The sequence below is a fragment of the Lepisosteus oculatus genome, chromosome 2 (assembly GCF_040954835.1).
Source record: "Lepisosteus oculatus isolate fLepOcu1 chromosome 2, fLepOcu1.hap2, whole genome shotgun sequence".
Classification (NCBI taxonomy): Eukaryota; Metazoa; Chordata; class Actinopteri; order Semionotiformes; family Lepisosteidae; genus Lepisosteus; species Lepisosteus oculatus.
This window is the reverse complement of record NC_090697.1, coordinates 69739050-69755523: the sequence shown is the minus strand read 5'-3', so window position 1 is coordinate 69755523 and position 16474 is coordinate 69739050. Positions and strand designations below refer to the sequence as shown.

The 16474-nt window shown below is 44.9% G+C and overlaps 1 protein-coding gene across 2 annotated transcripts in view; it reads right to left on the bottom strand.

Annotated features, from left to right (window-relative positions):
- LOC102695438 (metal transporter CNNM4) overlaps window positions 1-16474 on the bottom strand; it is a 37466-nt gene that overhangs the window by 18034 nt on the left and 2958 nt on the right. For both annotated transcript variants that reach the window (XM_015361579.2, XM_015361655.2), the window contains exons 2-4: window positions 4310-4453; window positions 3628-3762; window positions 3218-3387 (exon numbers count right to left, since the gene is read on the bottom strand). In XM_015361579.2, the coding sequence (XP_015217065.2) occupies window positions 3218-3387; window positions 3628-3762; window positions 4310-4453 (449 nt within the window). The remainder of the gene's footprint in view (window positions 1-3217; window positions 3388-3627; window positions 3763-4309; window positions 4454-16474) is intronic.

Genomic DNA, 16474 nt, shown 5'->3' with positions numbered 1-16474 from the left:
TGCTTCCTGATGACAGGGTTCAGCAGGAGCAATTAAAGTTAATGTTCATACTCCGAAGTAGGTTATTACACTGCCTTTCTATATTGGTTAAGAAAAAAAAGAGCACAAACCATTCTAACAGCCCAATTATGAGGAAGTGGGGGCATGTTGCCATAAACAGAAACCCCCAGGAGGGGGTGATCAGTCATTTAGGGGGAAATTAACCCTTTAACTCCCCAGTCTCTGTTATTGACATGTTTGATAATACAAACTGAGTATCCTTCCCAGATCCTTCCTCCCACTGCACACTCAATCCTCAGGCTCCTCCTCCTCAACTTTAAGACAGTGGTGATGAGGCTGCTTGCCAGCACAGGGGCTCAAACAAGCGTGTTCTGTACTGAACCAACTGCAAAGGGATCGCAGAGCTCACAACAGGATAGCCAACCGCACAGCTTCAAATAACTTGTGGAAAAACACAATTGACAAGTGACCCTTTGTGTGTTCCAGATGAGCTCTATATATAGCATCACACATAAGAGAGGCTCCAGTCAGCTTTCGTCCAATTGGCAACCAAATACTCACTGGAGCCACTGGACCCGAATTATTTAAAGGCAATGATGCAACATGAAGAGGATTTAATTTCCTTTGGGGAAACAAAACAGAGAAAACATTTTTCCTTGCCCTTGTTAAGTGGAACCATCTACTACTGTGCTAAAAATACATGGGACGCCCTGTACTCACAGAAGACTTAAGAGATATGGACAAACAGAAAGACAGTCCATAACAGAGAGATAACCCATTCCCTCTCTAAATCAGGTATCAGGTCGTCTACTTAATGTGCTTAACATTTTAACAGGGCATCAGAATACTCATACCAGGTATTATTTCAAAACAAGATCTGCAAGCAGAATGCAAATCACACAGGTAAAAACTGCTCCAATACCAGAAAACACCCTGTTGTTTTAAGTGGGGAAAACTCAATTCAAGGGATGAACTACCTAAGCCACGTTGTGGATTAAACAAAATGCAGGAAAAGGATGAGCTCTGACTGTCTGGTTAGCTCGCTCTGGGCATGTTTCTAGCTAGGCATCAAAAGGGTTAACGGTGTCTTCATCTCTGTCCTGACTTTTAGCCATGCAGTGCTGATTATGAAGATGAAGAAGGGAGGGTTTCAGGACAGAGAGAGAAAACAGCAGGGGTAATTCTACATAATTAGGGCAGGATTACTGTCTCTCTCTAATTGCTGTTTAGAGGGGAAAAAACAATATGGTATCACAATTCAGTTTTAGAAACTGAATTGCACAATAAGACTATAGAAAATTTAAATCCAGCCTGAAGACAGACTAATATTGCAGACTTAAACCTCAACCACCCCCATGCAACCATTTCTATTGTATATCACAGACAAGAAAGGACAACAACTATCACAGCTTACGATGGTATTTTTCAAAAGGAAAATAGAGAATATGAAAGGAATGCATTGGTTCACCTGGCAACAATCACCTTTGTTGTCCACTATTTCAATGAACCACAACATAGCTGAAATGTATCATACTGTGGAATCATGCCTTGTCCTGAACTTTTTCAAGTTATTGTAGTGCATGCAGCAGATGCCTAATGTTGAGTGAAATACAGCATGTACAGTATCGAGGCAAAGCACACACAGCTAAGGACAAAAGAGCATAAGAACAGTGACAAGAAAGGCAGCCATTCACCCAACTAGCCCATTTTGGTAGCAGCTAAATGATCCAAGAGTCTCATCCCGCTGTTTCCTACAAAAGGCCAGGGATCAACTTCAACAACAAGGCTGCGCGGCTTGTTACATACTCCTACAACCTTTGGGGTAAAGAAGAGCCTCCTGTTTTTCCATTTTAAATGTTCTTCCATAAAGTTTCCACTTCTGGCGTGTTTTCATATCTCACCATTTATTCTGAAGTCTACATCTACTTTGTCAATGACTGTTGAGGAGATTGAATACTTGATTCAGGTCCCCGTGCAGTCGTCTCTGTTCAAGACTAAAAAGTTCAGGTCTTTCATCCTGTCAGTGTAGGACATTTCTTTAACCCTGAAGCTATGTGGTTGCTCTTCTCTGGACTCCAGAGCAGCAATACTTTTTCCAGAGCAGCAAAAGTTTTGTGAGCTGCAGCTGCTATAACATTGTGAACTAAATTGTACACAATATTCTAACTAACATAACATCCCAGGACTGAAATTTTACAGTGCTGACTGTACATGCCAGCACTTTGTCTTTTTTATTGCTTCCCCACAGTTACTGTATATGTATGTATTTGTATTTATGCCAAGGGATAGAAACATAAATAAAACAACAAAAAAACAAAGCTCGGAGTCGAACAAACAGAGAATGGTAGCATACCACAATCCTACAGTCATCCTCCCTCGGAGAACTAGCGCATACTGTCCACCATAGCTGTGGTCAGGCCCGGCATGAACCACACTCAAGCAGGGGCCAGTAGGGTCAAGCATGCCGGAGACCAGGTGCGGCAGACAGCAGGAAACGCAGGCTGAGTGTGCGTGTGTCTCAGCGGGACAGGCAGGGGGGTGAGGGCTGAGGGATTAAGGCTGTGATGCACAGTCTCCTGGCAGGATGCGCTTGCCTTCTTATATAACTGGGATCAATTAGTAAAGGCCAGAGCTGCAGCTCCCAGCTGGGCCAATCCTACCCCTTGCTGAGGACACTGCTGCCCGGGCACACCAACCCTCAACACCCCCCCCCACAGCAAGAGCTCCTCCCGGGCACAGGTGCAGGAAAGGAACCTTTCTCTGAAGGTGTTTTCAAAGGGATAACAGCGGGGAAGGCAATTAATGGCCAAAGCAGAAAGAACACCACAGGACAAATAAGAGCAGCTCATCATAAATGTGCACATTAGGACCTGAAGCCAAACTGCTGCGCAGTGCAGTCATGCCACGGCACTCTGTAAAATGGAAATTCACAGCTGAAGGAGACTAATTTTCATAGCCTAGCCTGTCTCTTCTGTGTGTAACACACATCAAAAAGGTAAAAAATGTTAACCATTGTTTCCCAACAGTTTTCTGACGTTTATTACAGCAGTTAAAGCAATGGCAAAAGCAAAGCTCTTGCCCCACGCCAGTTAAAAATAGCCCTTATTGGAACTCCACCTCAAGACACACCCGTTGGGTGGGAAGCTCAAGGGATTTTCCCTCTGGACTCAACACCAGCCACCAGCTAGAGGGCAGTGTCGCGGTGCGGGGGCGATACCTGCAGGATGAGGATGAAGTAGTCCACAGCCTTGCCACGCTGGTACAGGTAGTGCTGGGGCGACTTCTTGTCGCTCTCATTGAACTTGATCTCCTGGATGACGTCGGGATGCTTCAGGATCCTCAGCAGGACCTTCTCCGAGATCTGGCTCGGGCTGAACAAGCTGACCTCTGGCCGGCGAAGGGAAGTCACAGAGGTGTGAGTCACACGCACATACAATGAGAGAGGGCTGGCTATGGATTTAGTCTGTTCCTCAGTAATCAGCTTGATTTTTTGTTCCAATTATAGAGCCATTCAAATCCATTATTTAATTAGCTCTTTTCTGCCCGTTTTTCCTTCCTCGTCACGTGTCAGTACTTGCCAGACCTTACAACACGGCACTTCTCTCCGTGGATGAAACTCCCACTCACCTGTCGCCAGGAAACGGTGGGCGGCCAGCAGCAGCTGAGGCGATATCTTGACCTTTGATTCGCTCTCATGCTTGAAGGCGGAGAAGTCGCGCTTGTTCTTGTTCGGAGTCACTTTCTTCCGATTGCGATTGTCGGCTGGGGAGACAGGCGAGGCGGGGGAGTATGTAGCAATGTGAGCCAGTGTGCGAGGAAGCACACCGCTGCGCTTGGCACAGCCTCGCATTGGTGGACTCTACCACACATTAGGCCTGCGAGAGTGCTACAGCTGCTACACCAAACAGAGGCCGATATGAAGGAATCTCACAGGAACTTCAAGACACAGGCGTATTTAAGGTGCAAAGCTAAACCCCATGCAGATGGGCTTTTAAGCATACCCACCTTCTGAAGAACTATAATCCACGTCTTGCTTGTCACTGAACATTGCTGCATGGCACCTCATCATACATGCATCATACCACACCACATTACTCTCTACTGGGTAAAATAACTGCTACACTACATTACAGTGCACCAGCTACTGGTACATCTCAGAGTGGGATGTATGCACACAGGTAAAATTATGTACTGGGCTGTCATGTACTACACCACACAGTCTGTGTAGGAGTGACTGTATATATTTCTAATTTATTGTGTTCATCTACAAACTGTATGGTGCAATAGGGTACTGTATGTGCAGACTCACTGTAGAGGTCAGACTCGTCCAGGATCTCGGACTTGATGATCTCCTCAATGACGTCCTCCAGTGTGACCAGCCCCAGCACCTCATAAAAGGGGTCTCCTTCCCCCTCGTTGTTCACCTTCTGGACTATGGCCAGGTGGGATTTACCTGAGAGAGGGAGAAGGAATTTGACAGAGTGATTTACAAACTGCAAAGGTCTAAATGCAAAACGTTACATATGACACAAACTGGTCATAGTGCACCACTTAGACAACACCTTCCCTACTGTCCAGAATGGTGGTGGCATCATTATGTTAAAGTTCTGCTCCTCATCAGCTGGGAATTATGGGAACACAGATGGAGCAAAATACTGGGTAGAGGAAAGCTTGCTTTTGACCTAAAAAACAAGTAAGTAAATGTCCTTGACTGGCACATATAAAGTCCTGATTTGTTGCCAATTGACAACCTGTGGAAAAACTTGAAAACTGCAGCTGATAAACGATCCCCAAGCAAGTAAAGAGAGCTTGAGAAAATCTGCCAGGAACTACTGCCAAATACAGGGATCATGTATCTGAATACATAGGCAATCGACACCTGTCTTATTTTATTTTTTTAGCTTTTGCTTACATTCACCAAGACTTATCCTACCCCCTCAAACTATTCAATTTGAGCATTTAGGTTTGCAAAAACATGTTGGCATCATTCTGATAACTTTTGCGAGACGCTGTAGACTCCCACAGCAGTCAGAATGGGAATGAAAGAAGACAGGAGAAGGTGTTCTCCACAGCTGGCACCTTCTCGTTGTCCTCCATGAGGCCGTGTATCAGCCCCAGTGCCTGAGGTAAGGCTGGCTTCTCCATCAGCCTCTCCTCTTTACCGAGGACCAGCAGACTGAAACATGACCCTCCAGTCTGGGGCACACAGCAGCCTCCCACTACACACAATGCTCTTGCCTTGACCAGAGTTATCTGAAGAAAATTCTCAGCGGCTCATTCTGCTTATTTCTTTCTCTCTCTGTCCCTTGCTGTAAATGTGATGTTCCCTAGTAGATAGTTAGAGTCATCTTCTTTCTGACTCCTTAGTTAAACTGTTTAAACAGTTTAACATTAAACACCCCCTCCCTCCCAAACCCACAATCAGCTGGCTGACAGCACAACAAAGAAGAAGCTGTATTGTCCCATAATGGATGAACCACAGAAAGGGGGCCAGACAGAAAAATAAAATAATAACTGCGCGGAATCAGACCATGTGGTTGTTTTTAGTTACCACATAGAGGGACCTAAACAATTTCAATAGGGGGTTAGCTTCACCCCACACTGGGAAATTATATAGCTCCAATGGGAAGTTATTAGACTAATGGCTTGCCTTTGTGGTAAACACTGATGGCAGCTGGTGCTATACTTGACTGTACTGCATTTGTGGGGTCGGTCAGGACTAGTCTGGACCCTGGGAGTTTTTGGCATTACATATCAGTTAGGATCTCAGTGTCAGTCGTCCTTCTGTCATTCGGTTATTAAAGCCCTATTATTTGTGCCCTGCAGCTCACAATACAAAAAAAGCAGATGATGATGACGTATTTTTCAGTAATGTGGTCTTCATCTTTCCTGAGCCAGTATGAGAGTTCCACAGCTGAGGAAGCAACTGTGCGCCTGAAATTTGCAAACAAACTGGGCACCATTTAACACAGATATCCACTCCAGATAAATCATCTAACAATGGAACATGACAGTGAGTTTTGAACACTTTTGTGCAAAAGGTGTACCATGTCCCTCCATACAAACAAACCATGGTTGTCACACAGAGCCAGGTTGGCTAGCTCTGTCAGTGTGAGAAGGCTCTTGTATCCAAACCTTTGTTCCAGGTAATCCTTCATGACTAAAGTTATCTTCATCATGTGGGTCAACTAACTAATAGTAATCAGTTCTTTGCAAAGATCAAAGGTTTGCAACGACAGGGACCCAAAGAACCTGTGTGCCTCTGGTTTAAGGGAACTAAATTCCCCTAAACCCATATGTGTGTGCGATGTACTGTATTTCATTCCACGCCGAACAGGTTGTAGGATACAGCTGTTTGAACAGATCAACTAACTTACTAAGCATCCTGCATATAATACTATACTTATACCAAGTATAGTATTAATAATACTATTAAAACAAAGGTGCTGTTGCGGGCAACAGGAGAACAGTGTCCCAGACAAGTCAATCCCTCAGAATGCCTGAGGAATGATCTAGCAGCCTGAGGAAATTCACGGAAGACAGCAGATATAGTATTACATTAGCAGGTAGCGTCCATGCCAGCCACAGGTGGTTAGGGGGTATTCTATAAATACCCGTCTGTGTGCATCTCCCCCTTTCCCTTGTCTCTTCTGGGGATTCATTAAGCCTGCAGTTGGGGGTAAACAGTTATTAAAGAGCCTGTTTACACAAGAATCAACATTTTACTCACAGGGCACCCATTCATAAAAACAACATGACTGAAAACAAAAGTGTCTCAGGGTGATAATGAAGTAATAATAACAGACTCAAGGTGGCCCAAAAACGTCCCCTTTTCAGTTCTCACAACTATATCACCTCTTCTCTTGCCAAAAGCAAGTATCCCAACTCCCTCAGACATTAAAAACAAAACTCTGTTCTCTCTTCCTCTCAAAAGCACCATGGCAACAGTCTCCGTTTTCACATCCATCAACACAAATGCACTGCGCTCTCAGCTCTGCAGGGACAGCGACTACTGGCAGAAGATTAAAACACCTTTCATACTATCATTATTTATTTTATTTAGCACTACTTCGTAAGGTACTGTCGACATTGTGTGGTGTTATCAATTGTATTGTATCGTCTACCGAATCTGTACGTGTCCTGAGAGAACAGTGCCAATTAGAATCCCATTGCACATATACATATGGCAAATAAACTCCTCTGTCCCTCTATCGCTATCTCTCTTCACTGAAGTTCAGCTGGACGGGTCAGTGAGTGCCGTCATGGCCAAACCTCTCCTTCGGAGGTATATTTGCCAATTTTAGAATTCCAATTGCACCTCAATTGTGTGCGTGTTCTCTCCTCTTGTGTCTCATGTGAGCGAAGTCATCTCTTTCCCACGTGAGAACAAATAATTCTCCATTAGTGTCAACAGTGGCCGGGTGATGTAGGATAAGGTCTTTCTAGATCCTCATCCTCAGAAATCCTTGTTTTGCACTCCTCCTGAGCTTAAATGAAGGCCTCAAGTGACCTAACAATTGACAAATGAAACCACCTAAAATTATTTTCAACTTAGAACGAGTTGAGAGTTTTTAAAAGATATCCAAGACATTTTAGAGCTAAAAATGTAAATGTTTAATTCAACAAATTCAATGTAGGCTTCAATCAAGCTCAAATGGAATAGAAAACAAGTCACCGAGGTCTCCATGGACCAGCACTAGAAATCACTGACATCGAGAACTGGATATTTACCCTGAATTTGGCACATTTGCCCAGTGTGTTTTCTCCTGCTGTTACAGTGGGAGTGGGGACACCTTTAGGGTGAAAAGTGGGAAGGGAAGAAAAATCCTAGGATTACTAGGATAACTACACCCCACAAAATTGGAAGTTATCCAGGAAAATCATATCCCATGACATTGGTAGCTGCTGTATTTAATGGCACTGCGGGTGTTTCCAACATATTTTCATGATAAATGTACCAGTTAGCGTCATTGTGACAGTGCGGGTGTGTTATAAGGTGTTGTAGCATAACTGATAGTCCATTGGTCAGAGCTGATATTGATACCACACAGGGAAGTAAAACGATGAGTACTGAATTCTTTGCAGGATGAATATGATTAGACTGATATACTGAAACCTTCCTAGTAGCTTGCCATTTTAATTAATGAATCTTGTGCTCCTGCAATTAGAAACAAAAAGTCAATATTGGTATAAGTGGACTCAATCGTCATTATCCTACTCCAATCGAAAGAAAAAGCTAATAGTCTTTTTTTAGACGATAGGCAAGGGTTTTTACTGATAAAAGTGTTTTGAGATTGTTCTTACATTCAGATAATTGGATGTACTTTAGCTAAAATTGATTGATTCCACAATACCTTGCTGCACAAATGTCCTTGATGCCTATTAGGTATTCAGAGATACACACATATTTCACTCAAAGTGTTCGTTCCTTGTGCAGCCAAGTCCCAGAAACCCTTTTTGAAGGATCCCAGCGGATCAGATCATCGATGAAACTGTACACACAGACAATTAAATGTCTGGAGGAACCAAGGGGATTAGACTAAAACCAGAAACTGTCATCAGACACTCTCTGACAGAGTATACGAGAATGTGCTTGAGGCAGCTGAGACAATATGTCAAGGAATATCTGCAGCTGAACCACCCAGAACCGATAAAGATGAAGCCCACTTTCAGGCCTTGACCAACCCGATGGAAAGGAGCTAGATCGATCCCCTGAACCCCAATCCAGACAAGTCGGTCACCTGACCAGAACCCTGAATCCATCAGAAGCTGCCAACTATATCCTCACGGCACAGGAAGCAGCAAGCCCTTCATTTCACAGATTAGTCGACAGAACAATAATACGCCAGCTGTCAGCTTCTAAGTGAAGAGGAGAAAACAGAACATCCTCTCATTTGGAAAAAGAAGAAAGGCAAGGGCAACTGTTAGGCAAAGAAGATGGAACCCAAACAATGTTCATGTGCCCGGGGCCAAAAGCTCCAGAAGCCACGTTCGAGTACTTGGGCTCTGCGATGGGCATTCTGGCCTGGCAACTGACAGCATTACAGAAACACAAACCGGCCCTTAAGAGACAGCTGCACAAGAATGCTTACAGGTGTTACACCTATTTCAAGAATTGTGCTCATATTGCCAATAAAGTATGTCACTTTGGGGTGGGTACTTTTAAAAACTGAGAACTTTCACAAATGTCCGGTCTTGGCACACAGACTGTGAGGTGGCTTTGTAAGGGCCTATACAAATGTGAATTCTCTGTGGTAGGGCAAACAAAGCAAACTGTACACTCCCTTGTCAATCATGCTACACTGGAGGAACACCTCTGCACATCATCTTGATCATAAAAGCCATTTCGTCTTTAAAAATAAATAACCTGCATGGACTTGGAACAAGGCAGGATACACCCTGCATGGGATAGCAGTTCATCACAGCACATACATTCACTGTGCTTATAAAAACACGGACCTCCTCTCACAGAAATAACACGGTTGCTTTCAGCAGGAATAAATGCCATCACATAACAGTACAGGTGTCTAGGAGTCTGCACATCAGAAAAGTGTGGGGGCAGGCCTTACTACCGATGACTGGAGAAAACATGGGTAAATATTCCCACAAAGTCAGTACCTTCTGACAGACAGACGGACTTTGTGATATCGTGAAAGATGTCCTCATTCTTTCTATTCTCCGATACACTGTTGCAGATAAATCGGTGGCGTTCTTTGGCAGCAATGATACAGCTTCATTGCTCCCTTCTGAAAAGAGGCACATATTCATGAACACAGCCCCGAGTAGCCTGCAGTTCACACACATATGTCCTCACCTCAGCCTCTCCCACGCAGACAACACACTCAATCTCAGCCAAACACACCATCACAGCCCCACGCATGTCTCCGTTTTATTTAGTCAACAAAATGGGATTCCACAAGCCCGGGTATGTCACTTCCGGAAATCGAAATAAGCTTTTATGTTTAATTATGATGATGATGAAGCTGCTGTTTATTTTTTGAGCCCTCCTAAAACTAGTGCTGTTGTGGAGAGCAATGCTGCTGCAGGAGTCAGGGCTGCCCACACGTCTGCTGGCCACAGAGACATGCTCTCTCCTCCGTGTGCTCCCTGTCTCTCCTCCTGCTGCTCACCATAGGCTGCCAGCACTAAAATCCCTGACCTCATGCCTTCAGCAAGCCATGCTTATTTCTAACACAGCTACCAGATCGACTAGGGTCACCTTTTGGAAACAAACAAGATCTTGACTTCAGTGCTGGTGAAATGAGATATATTCCTCTACATTTTTAAACGTGTTGAAATGCATCTTTATCTACGCATATATAGAAAGAGAAACAGTAGCAAACATCATTTCAACGCATCGTGAAAACAACTGGATATTAAACAGAGCACAAGTCGAAGCTGTTTTCCCACCAACGTTAGTGAGCTCAGTGTGATGTTCCTTTTTCCTCACAACACAGTGAACACCAGAGACCTGCATAAAGGTGGTAGACTCCTTATAGGACCATGCATTTTCACATGCTTTTTAACTACACTAAGGTCCAAATTACAATATGCACTCATATGCGTAAACATCAACTTCTCTCACTCACACAATACACTCAAAATCAGCCAAACACAATCCTACCCGTCCTGGAGTTTTATTTGTTCATCAAAATGGAATTCCACATACTAAGGGGTTCATTATGGTTAATTGACATACTTAACCATAAATCAACATAAGCTTTTGCCTCAATGATTATGAAGTGTGCCCACAGCGGTGTGTGCATGTATTTTGTGTTTCGCTGTGTACTTTACACTGTAGAGCAGCAAGTGGATCTCATGATCAGTGCCAGTGCAACTAAGCTATTCTGAGCCAATCAGACTGCATCTACTGACACTCAGAAAGAGAGAGATTGCCTTAAAAAAAGGATTACAGGCTAAATCATCCACAGAACAGAAAGGCTGTCACCTTTCAGCCAATCATGCAATCTCATTTCCTCTATAAGCCAATCACAATGGCTCTGCCTTCCCATAAACCAATCGGAAAACACTGGCCTATTCACTAAAGAGAATTACAGATCCTTTGTCTTTGATGTGTTCTAAAAAACCTTACCTTATTTACTTGGATTGGTTTGGTCTCTCAGCAAATAACAATAGGCAGTGTGTGTTTGAGGGAGTATTTCTGGGAGGTCGACCTTTTACACAAAACACTATGATGCAATAAAAGTGATCATCACAACTTCAGCTGCTTTTGTGTTCGCAAACTTTATAAGAACGGGACGAAGCACAGTGAGACAGATACGTAGGTGCCCACAGCCCGCCACACACTCCGCATGGGCCCTGCACAGCCACCTGATCCCTGCCCTTTCCCTAAAGTACTCTCTTTCATCTCTCGCACAGAAACACCGGATACATACACCCCCGGCCACGAAATTCAGCCTGAGAACCTGGACCCCACCTCCTCAAACTCATAACTTTAACAAATCAACTTAAAGCCTGCTCCTGGGAAGCCACCTTATCTTCATTTCAATTATTCAAAGAACTGTAAGCTTCATGACCATATTACTTTCAATTAAAACCTCCCTTCATGCAGTACTGCCCTGGAATAAAACGCCACCCTTCTCTTGTGACATACTGAAATCAATTTGGCCCTTGAACAACAGGCTGCAACAAAAAAAAGGGCCCTAAACGCACTGTTGAGCTTGTATGGTCTGAGAACAAGACAGCAGAATGTGTTGTGTACTGTAGGTAGCAGTGTGTCACACAGCAGTAACACTCACTGGGCTCCAAACCTTACCATCCCCTTAGCTGCAAAACAAGTGAATAAAAGGCATATACTTTTACTCATGCATTGTGGCCTCACATACAGCCTGTCTTGAATTAAAAGCACAGCTGTCAAGGTGCTTTAGGACTGGGGCTCCTCGGATCTGAGGTGGGAGAGCACTGCTTTCCACAAACAGCCGGAGAATCCTTGGACCTCAAAGCTGGACACTGCTGCGCCAGCACGACACCCAGAGAGCTGAGAGGTGGCAGGGAGACAGGAAAAGAAAAAGAGGAAGAAGGGGACAGCAGAGCATGAAGAAAGAGTGTGGAGAACAAAGGAGAAACCATTTTCTCCCTGAAAACAGGAACACAGCAGGACTGCACAACAACGTGGCCTTCGATCCCCTCGTTAAAACTACCCCCCACACAAAGCTGCGCCATAGTGCAAGAGCCGTAGAAAGGGGCAATAAATCATTCCGAATCCTGAATTTTCAATGTTTTTTTTTTATTAAAAAAAAAATATCAGGAGAAGTTTCCAGTAGTCATTTTCCTGCTCCAAGGACTGTGGAATGCATTATAAGAAAACGTGCCAGCTTTTGTGGACGATATAGAAGATCGGTCAAAGTGGAAAACTCGTGCCACAACCCAGCAGGAAAATAAAACCGAACCACAGGATGGCCGCACATATTTTGCAACAATAATCATCTGTTGGTAACTGGGAAGACTAGAGTGTGGAATAAACGCGAGGAGCTCAGCTCAGGGCTCGGTGAACACCCACACTGTAAGGAGCTGCCGCCCTGCCCACAGAGGCTGGAGGACAGCAGGAATGCTGGGTAGAACAGGTGAGGCAAACACAGGGGCAAAGGTCTCACATGGCAACCTCAGCAGGAGGAAACAAAAGACAACGAAACCCTTTTAATTACAAGGACCTGCCGGAGAGGCCCTGAGAGCGAAAGTGAGCAAAGTGGGGTGGAAAGAGCGACAGTATAAAGACAGAAAGTGAGATGGATACTAAAGGGAGAGAATAAGGCGGCAGAGAGAGAGAGGAGGAGAAGGACAGAAGGTCAGAAAGTGAGACGGATGCCAAGATAATTAAAACCTGCTGCATCCCATGAGCTAAACCACCAACACCACAAGCAACCTGGCTGACTCCTTAATGCACTCACTACTGGAGGTACAGCGTAGGAGTCTGGTGAAAGACACTGGAGAGCTCCTGGGAGACTCGGCCAGTAAAAGCATTCACTCCCGAGGGCAGGCGGAGCGCTCGATGACCCAGACGTCGCGAACGTGCGCCTGGGTCGCGTCACAAACCAACTATGAATGGGATTTCCCATGGGGCAGTGCACAATTAACTCAGCGCTGCAGGCCGCAGACTGAGGATATGTCAGCCTGGGCTCTCTCATCTCTTCCACTCCCCGCCAAAGCCTCCCATATGTCACTGCAGAGATTGCAAAAAGAGTCAAAAGATAACAGGTTTGACGGTATGGAGGAACCCAACAGCACGTCCCCATTCTCCCCATGTGGGTAAAAATGCCATTTTCGGATAGAGTGATTCTGACAGGTTAAGCATCCCTCTGCATCTCGGTGGACACACATTCGTTTTGTTGTGTACAAAACGGAGTTAGTCGGGACATCAGAGCTCAGAGCAGTGGAAATCGGAGAATGGTGCCACACTTCCTCAACCTTTAACCGTGGAGAATTGTCCTACAATGTCATTTTACCTGGCATGACCAGAAATCTCTAAAGAGAGAATATGCAGGGCATACCCTTTCTTCCATGATTCTAAGATGAGATCTAATGTCCAGATAGGACATATTCCATGGAATTTCCATTAATAGACTCATGCAGTCCCACACCCCTTATGATCTAGAAACAAACTGCTTAAGCGTCTTTTACTGCTAAGCGTCTACATTAAATATGACAGGTGTCAGATTCACCCACAGCACCCGGGGCTGAGGAGAAATGGCGTATCCTGGGGCTGTGTCTGTAAGGCTGGGAGAAAAGGGTACAGCTTCAAGAAGCTGATGAGCTGGTGCTTGCGCTTAACCACACCAGGACACATGCAGCAAGCCCCAGTGACATTCAAACGAGCGAGTCTGAAGAATTTTGGTGCCATGAGTCGCCGATCCTGTCCAACTGCGTTTTCTGCCTCGCCTGCCCCCGAAGCACTAAAAACCAGCCCGACTAACATGATCAATTTGGCAGTGACAGTCTCCGCCATGCACACGTTCAAACGTCACCATTCACGTGCTGAAGCGGACAGCACAGACACGCCACCCACAGACTCCAGCTGCTGATGCAGCACTCAGACCGAGGAGAGACACCAGCATGAGCTCGATCGCTTCCTGTTGACAGCGATGGCGCCGCAGGGCAAATCATTTCTTCCACAGCCCAGCTCAGCCTCGCCAATCGAAGGGTTAACAAAATAAGAACCAATTAAGGAAAAACAAAGGAAATTCTCCTGCACTGTGAAAGCAATACCTCGCAACCGCAAGCATCCGTAAGCAGCACTTTGTCCACGCTGTGCTGAATTGGGGTGAATACAGCTAACCTTCTAGGTGCCCACACTGTAAATGACACGTGGGGTGGGCGTGTGCAGTGCTGTGGAACGTGTCCTGGACACTATCCACACGCTACCCACATGCATGTGAACACAGACTCAAGTTAGGGAAAGGATGCCACCTCCAGAGAAATAGCCACAGCTCGCCTGCAGCATTTCCTCTGCCAGTCATACACCCAGCCAAGACACAGCTGCATTCTGGAATGCCTGAGAGACGCTTCCTTGCTTTCTTGTTCCACGCTGAAGCTCCACCATCCTGCATCTCTAAGGACATTTTTCTTCGCACTGGGACAAGAGGCATCTTTGGATGCATGTCTGTTTTGAGGACCACAACAATAGGGGCTTCTTCTGCTTGGGTGGTGTCAAAACGCTTGTTTTGTTTTTTCGGTGGCAAAGCCATAAAACATAATTATGTGAAGAAGAGCATTCTAATTTTAATCCAGTCTGTGGTTTACACTTATTACCTGTTGAAAGACTTTTAACTGGGCCACAAATCCGTGTGAACCGTAGGCAGCGAGAATTCACAGTCATGTGGCATTGCATGTGCTGCTCTAGGGCAGACCCTCTCTAATAAGCGTCAGGGCCCATCAATATACAACACATCGGCACGAGCAAAGCCATTACACTGAGCACAAGCGTCAGAGAGTGTGCATCCGCGTGTGGGTGATCAGCTGATGCTTATTCTCTGTGGCTCTTCAAGAGGCTTGCTTATATATTCCACAAAATAACCAAGGGCAGCGGGGACTCTTTCCTCTATGTACTGCAAGATGTACCCATACGTGACACGTCTTGGAGTTTGATCCAATACAGCTACCATTCTCCAACATTACACGAGGTCCTCTCTTCAGGAGCAGCTCCCTCAGCAGGGACATTACCACAAAGAACTGTGGGTTAGGTGTGATGCAGCAGTGATGCAGGTCTCAAATTCAATTCCTGCAGGGCCTAGAGTCCACTGGTTTTTGTTCCATCCACATTACATAGTTGCTCTATTTTATTAGCTGTTTAATTGTAAGATTTCCAACGAGGCACCAAAACGATTCATAGATAAATTTCTCTTTAAATACAGCAAATGTTTCTTGCGCCCAACTCCAAATACCCTGTATATCCAAAATCCTACATGTGTCTGAACGTTCTGAAGTTGAATGTACTATGTGATCATCTACAAAAGATTTTATATATTTAGAAAAACCTATGTATGTTTCATATTAGACTTATTGTTAAATTGACAAATCACGTTGGAACAAAAACTGGAAAACACAAGGTAGATAAGCTGATGTTTAGTGACGCTAAGACCCCTGGAGAACACTCTGTTCTCAACAGAGAAGTGAAAGGTTGAGAGAGTGAGGTCCCGAGTGAAAGGACTCTTTGTGATGAATGCCTGTGATTCAGAGCTGGTAAAAGATGTTTTCTCTTGCTTTCATGCGCAAAAGAGCTGCCCAGCAAACAATTCCTCTCCAGAGAGACGTTTACACCTAAGACTTGAGATTAGACTGGGAGCAGGATCAGCGTAGATCCTAACTCGCTCTATTGTCACCTCTCTTGTAACGTTTCTATTCTTCTCTCCCGTGTCCAGCTCTCTTGGAAGAAGCAAGAGAATCCAGTGCCGAAATGCTCCCAGAAGAGACAGCGGCTGTGCACCGTGGTACAAACAGGATTGCCATTTGAGACAGACAGGCTGAGACGCTGGTGAAAGCTGGGTTCAACACCGAAATCCACATGACAGCACAACGCAATACCCCCTCAGGACAGCGAAAGGAGTAAGGTCTTGAAACAGCTGGCAATAGCTCATCGCAGAAAGACACACGACATTACGATAAGACTGTGCTTAATTCTCACTGTGCAAGCCTGGGAGTCAGACAGCTCATGCTGTACTAATTATATTTGTGTCAGGCTCTGGGTTGTTATCATGCATGAGGTATCAAGGCATGCAAATGATCTGGGAAAATCCTTCCACAAAAAAAGAGAAGCAGTAAAGTTTCCCTTTAGGAACATACAATTCATTCTGTCAAAATATTGCAAGAATTTGTATTTCCAACCAATAAGGTTTGCTTTATAAGAACATTATTTGCAAATCAGTGACTGTCTTTAAACTGCACAACAGACAACACCGGACACACTGAAACTCCTAACCTCAAAGGCTACAGCTCTGTCAGCTTTATAACCTTAAAACTG